Source organism: Nestor notabilis, unplaced genomic scaffold, assembly GCF_000696875.1.
Source record: "Nestor notabilis isolate BGI_N333 unplaced genomic scaffold, ASM69687v1 scaffold4626, whole genome shotgun sequence".
Classification (NCBI taxonomy): domain Eukaryota; kingdom Metazoa; phylum Chordata; class Aves; order Psittaciformes; family Psittacidae; genus Nestor; species Nestor notabilis.
In genome coordinates, this window is record NW_009933183.1 from 51,020 (window position 1) to 57,001 (window position 5,982).

The window sequence follows — 5,982 nt, forward strand, 5'->3', positions numbered from 1 at the left end:
CATTTTAGTCCAAGATTCTACAGACGGGGGAAATAAGACTCTGCTAGATACCAGCAACAGTCTCAAGGTGCTTTGCTCTGCTCCTATGTCTGTCAATTCCTCTTCCTTTCTTTAACACTGAGTATGAATTTTAGCCTCCTCTAGCTTCCAGAAAGCCTCCAAATTGGTTGTTTCTTCTAATAATTCAACTCCCCACATTGCTTGCAAGACAGTTACATTGAAAAGAAAAAGGATTTCAGGTTGAAAGGTTGGCTGTTATAATCTGTTTCTAGAATTAAGCACTCAGGTTTCCATCTGTTCTCAGAAAACTGTGTGGAAAACAAATGGAGTTTATGACCTGTTTCCACACAAATAGGTACCACATACGAGGGGACTTCATTCTGCATGTTTACCACAAACCCACCGAAGCTGCTGGTCTGTTTGGAGATCAGTTAATCCATCAATGGATCTCCAGCTGCACTGACAAGCATATGCTCGTGCTCCCTTCTTCTTTATCATCTTCGCTCTCAGCTTACTGAGCTCAGGCATGTTATTCCTGCCAATCAAGTGAATTCAGTTTAGGATCATGCATCTTTGCTTAAAGAAAAAAGATTCATGAGGCCATTTCAGTTCAGGAAAGCTCTTAAGAACATTTCTGAGTACCACCGTCATGAGTGAATTTAGGGATGTGTTTGAATTTTGTTTTGAACACAATCCTTTCCTGAGAGCAGCCTTGGTGCATAGGTGCTGCATCCTCAGATCAACTGGAGATTGACATTTTTGTAAGGAATGTTCTCTGTCAGGTTTAGAGACCCTGTGTCAGCCTTCAGGGAAAGGGTTGGAAAGAAAACCAGGTAGAGTTAATTCTTTAGTTAAGAAACGATCCAAAAATGTATTCATTTTATCAAACTTACTGCAAAAATCCATATGCAGAAAGGGTACAACTACAGAGTTAAACTTTTCATCAGGAACCGTTACTCAGGATGGCTGCTAAAATGTTAAAGTGACTGAAATAGCCATAAAAGGGAAGAATGTACATCAAACCACAAATAATTCCTGTGCAAGCATCAACCACAACAAGTGAAATATCAGCATGGCTATTACAAACCCAAGCTGTTTCAAAAAACAAGTGTAAAAGTAGCATTTTAACTGTCCCTGCTCTCATCACCTCCTCCTGGCCATCAATCACTGGCCACCGAATTGCTCATAAAACCCCATTAACCAGCCCAGCTAAATAAAGAAAACCCAAAACAGATATCAAAGGAAAAATTTTTAGAAAAAGAGGTCAGACACCTATTCATGGAGGCAAATACTTAATGTTCAGGTTTGCTTTTGCTCTTTAAAATTCGGGTTAGTCAAAACAAATAGCTAAGTATCTTGCTAAAGATAAGAGATTTTAGTCAATGCTACAAGTACCTGATACCAATGCCTTTCATGGCTTTTTTAATAATGTATTAATTTCAAGATCTCAGCAGCAGAATAATTTAGACTCTGAGTAAATAAAAGAATCTTATTTTTATTTAATCTTTCCAGCTACCAAACTCACCTCAGGAGGCTAGTGCAGCACTGTATTTTTAACACTGCTTTAAATAATGGGAAAAGAAGATCTGCATTCAAAGAGAATGCAAATCTTCCTAAACTGTGAGGAAAATACAGGAAAAACCTAACGTGGAATAAAAGCAAAATAATGGAAAAGACCATGTATCATCCATCACTGCTCTGCTCCAGCTGTCACACCCCCTCGTGGCCAAGCACATACTCTGAACACAGCGGCTACCTCCATCAGTGAACGGGCACATACAGAGACTTTCCTGAAGAGGAATCCAAACTCGCTGTCTGGATTAGGAGCATGCCCACTACACTATTCTTTGCTGTCTTGGCATTTTAGAGAAAGTAGAAATAAGAACTCCTGAACTGTAAGTCTTCAGAAAGATGGAAACAATTAAAGTCAAAGACATCACAATTTAAAAAGAAAAAAAATCCCACTCCTCCATTAAACCAAACCTTGCTTCAAAAAGAAATCTGCCAAGAAATCAAACTATTTGATTTTCACTGAACATGACTGGGTAATACTTGAAAAGAAGAAAATCTGACTTGACACAATCACAGTCTGTATGACTGAAGGCATGAAGTACATGCTGAACAGTCCTCATTGTAGGCATTCTGCAATGGCACACCAGAGGCCAACCCATCACATGGATTATCGGCTTATTTCAGCCGCAAAGTTGCCTTTTGATCCATGAAACTTGAATTCTTTTTAAGACCAGAGAGGGAGGGTGATGGTGGTAGAAATGGAAATGCAGGAAAACAGATTATGAGAGATGCTGCACCCCTCTCCCTGCAGAATTTCTCACCTGACCCCCCAGCAGGTTGTACACAAGCTGCCTTTTAGGTAACACAGGAGTGCTCAGGACTTTTCATCCTTCCCATTCCTCTCAAGCCCCAAAGCACAGTAACACAGTGCTAACAGCAAACCCACCTCAGACATACCTGAAAAAAAGATAATCACAGGACTGATCCCAGATGTAGTCATTGAAGAGCGACACACGGAAGTCACAAGCAGTACAACGTAGTTGATCACAGGTTCTGGTCAAAAAGAACAGAAAGCTCCAAGAATTTATCAGAGAAGCCACGCAGATCAGACCTGTTCTTAAGCACAGTGCTCAGGCAGAAATGCTAGAAGGAAGGTTACCCTGTAATCTTATTTTTTTTTTACGTATGTGGCACACTCATTATGGTATGTATTTTAACTATACGATCACGTATTATTTTCACAGGTTCCTAACCTCACTGAGCACATCAAAAACCCCATTACTTTCTCAATATATTCTCTTTGGTCTTCCTCATTAGTATGGCACCTGACCAGCATCCAAATATGCATCAAGTGCTTAATTACTTACTACAAAAAATCCCATATGGAAATGCAGTAATGTTCTGTAAGATGTTGGGGATAAATATTTAAAGCACCTCTCCTACTATGTTCAGCTACAGTTACAAAGCACTCTGGCTATTTTCAGTTCAGGCTCTGGGATGATTTAAACCAGCCCACTGATTTAAGTCACATACTCAGCATCACACAGAAAGCTGAAGAGAGGCAAGGAAAAACAACAATTGCCTACACTAGCAATTTCCTTTACTACTTGTTACTGATTTTTGGAGTCTCATGTCTCATTTGCACACATCTTTCAACTCCTCAAACGAATAAAAGATCTAGTGGTCAACAACAGAGGACTGGAAGGGCCCAGCTGACTTCACCTGCAGTTACAGGCAGCCACGTTTAGTATGAATATAAGGCTGTCCTGTCCAGTCCAAACACAGAACTCTGCACCACCACAGAAACACAGCTGTGAATGAAAGTAATGACAAAGCAAGTAGAACTTTTTCTGTACACATTTCCTACCTTTTTGAAGTATTTGTTCCTATGCCATGTGGTGAAAAGCTTCCACCCAGGTACACTGGAGAACACCTACAGGGATTTCATTAAAAGTATTAAATTATAGTAAAACATTTTGGAGAAAATAGTACAATGCTTCTCCTAGTTTAACAGCATGGGATTTCTAAACTAATATTCATTAAATATAGGCAAATATATCCAAATGTTTACAAACTACAGAATTTAAAAATTTCCATTACCAAGGTGTTCAAAGAAAAACTCTACAATAACCATTCTCTATACCAAATATATTGCAGGATTTGATACATGTATATGTCCTTAAGGACATGTAACTGAATATATTCAATAGCTGAAATAATTAATTAATTTATAAGAAATAATTTTGACCACATGGAAGCACATTAGTAACTCTTCAAAATTACCTTTATCGTTGTTATTCTTTAAACAGAATGCTTTTCAAAACATTCAGATTCTTATTTAATGTCAACACAGATGAAACAGTAGCAATACTCTTAGACTGCCAACAAGCTATAAGCAAGCTGCGTTCAACCGGCCAAAACACTTTTCACTTGCCTTTTCCTATGAGCCTGTAGAGCAGCACTATTTCTTTCAGGTGTGAGACTTGCAGAGTTAGACTTTAGTTTCTATTTAAAAAACAATAAAAGAATTGGCATTACAGGAAAGTAACAATAGTCTGGTCTACTTAATAAGTAGGAGTCAGAAAATTTCTGTCATAGAAAGAGGGATAAGAACTTGGGAAGTTTCTTGCTCAGGATTCTGTGAGGCTCCAAGACAAAAGCTGATGAAGTAACAGATAAATGAAAATAGATAATAGCTAGTCATGAAAATAGATAGTAACAGATAAAAAGGCTTCTCTTCCCATACTGAATTCCCAGCTCTGCCTGGAGGAATTCAACACCATATGATCACTTTGACTTTACCATCAAGACTTCATATTTCATGCCCTCTTTTTAATATTTTACTTTTAAAAGCTGTTCTAATTTAGGAACTTTCTCCCTCAGTGGTTTTGAGCTTTAGTTTTAGAAGAGAGTTGGAATTGTTTAGCCTGCAGAAAACAAGGGTCAGGAGAATCTTATCAATGTATAAAAATACACGACGGGGAAGAATAAAGATGAGGTAGCCAGACTCTCCACAGTGGGGCCCGCTGACAGGGGGAGATGCAGTGAACACAAATTGAAATACAAGAATTTCCAGTCAAACATATGAAAAACTTCACTTTCATTAAGGGTGGTCAAACACCATGTACTGTCTTTGGCTGGGATGGAGTTAATTTTCTTCCTAGTAGCTGGTGCGGTGCTGTGTTTCTGCTTTAGTCTGAGAACAATGCTGATAACACACTGATGTTTTAGTTTTACTACGTAGTGCTTACCCTGATCAAGGACTTTTCAGCTTCTTATGCCCTCCTAGAGGAGGGGCACAAGAAGCCAGGAGGGAACAGAGACAGTACAGGTGACCCAAACTAGCCACAGGGATATTTGGTACCACAGAATGTCATGCCCAGTATATAAACTGGGGGAGTTGGCTGGAAGGGACCAGTTGCTGGTCGGCTTGGCCTGGGTATCAGTCAGTGGGTGGTGAGCATCACTTGTGTTTATTGGGTTTTATTTCTCTCTCTCTTTTTATTGTCTCCCCTTTCATTACTATTCTTATTATATTTTATTTCAATTATTAATCTGTTCTTATCTCAATCTGTGGGTTTTACCTTTTCTTTGCAATTCTCCCCATCCCGCTGGGGAAGGGATGGGTGAGTGAGCGGCTGTGTGGTACTTAGTTGCCACAACACAGATTACTTAGCCTGCAGAGATTCCATCCTTGGAGACAGTACAAACTGTCTGGATACGGTCCTGTAGGTACCCCTGAGTTAGCAGGTGGCTGGACCAGATGATCTCCACAGGTTCCTCTTCCAACCCAATTTATGCTGTGATTCTGTGTTATTTGACATTAGCATTGCCTTTGTCTGTTACTGCCTGGGTAAGATCATCTTTTTATCTCTCTTGATCCTCACTACAGGATTGCTGCATTTTCCTTTCTGCTTTATTTTCCAAGTTTATCCTACAGCTTGTTTTAGTTCATTTTTTGCTTTACAACAGTTTATGGTGCTTTTCTTTCCATTGCTGAACCTCATCTGTTCTGTACTTCTCCAGATTCCTACTCACCAGAGGTGTTTTGGTAAAGCTGCTGTCGTTACAGATTTCATCAATAATGTCATCTATATCTTCTTCACTGCTGTCAGCACTCAGAAACAGTTCAGCTGATCTGAAAACCAAATAAATCAGTATTCATTTTGTAGCATGACCAAAGCAGTTCCAACACTTTTAAGTTAAAATTAATTACAGCTTTTTTCCTGTAATATTTCTGTAGTATCTAAGGTAGGCCACCCAAATAATGACTGGACAGATGTAAAGTGCAGGATGACGCCTTTCAGTCCCTGACTGCTGAACTGTCTCATCATAGGTATTATTTTTGCTTGCTTCTTTTATTTGCAGCTGCTTCCAAATCTGAATAAAAGTATGTTAATATAACCCATGCTGCACTTACTGAGCAATACATTGGTCAGTCCCAATCTTTCATGTTTATCTTCAGCAGCA

At 39.1% G+C, this 5,982-nt stretch overlaps 1 protein-coding gene across 1 annotated transcript in view; it reads right to left on the reverse strand.

Annotated features, from left to right (window-relative positions):
• Positions 1 to 375: 375 nt before the first annotated feature.
• LOC104407453 (chromosome unknown open reading frame, human C8orf37) overlaps positions 376 to 5,982 on the reverse strand; it is a 6,678-nt gene continuing 1,071 nt past the window's right edge. Inside the window, exons 2-6 of the mRNA XM_010016747.1 lie at positions 5,551 to 5,650; positions 3,947 to 4,017; positions 3,380 to 3,445; positions 2,470 to 2,565; positions 376 to 535 (exon numbers count right to left, since the gene is read on the reverse strand). Of these exons, the coding sequence (XP_010015049.1) occupies positions 376 to 535; positions 2,470 to 2,565; positions 3,380 to 3,445; positions 3,947 to 4,017; positions 5,551 to 5,650 (493 nt within the window). The remainder of the gene's footprint in view (positions 536 to 2,469; positions 2,566 to 3,379; positions 3,446 to 3,946; positions 4,018 to 5,550; positions 5,651 to 5,982) is intronic.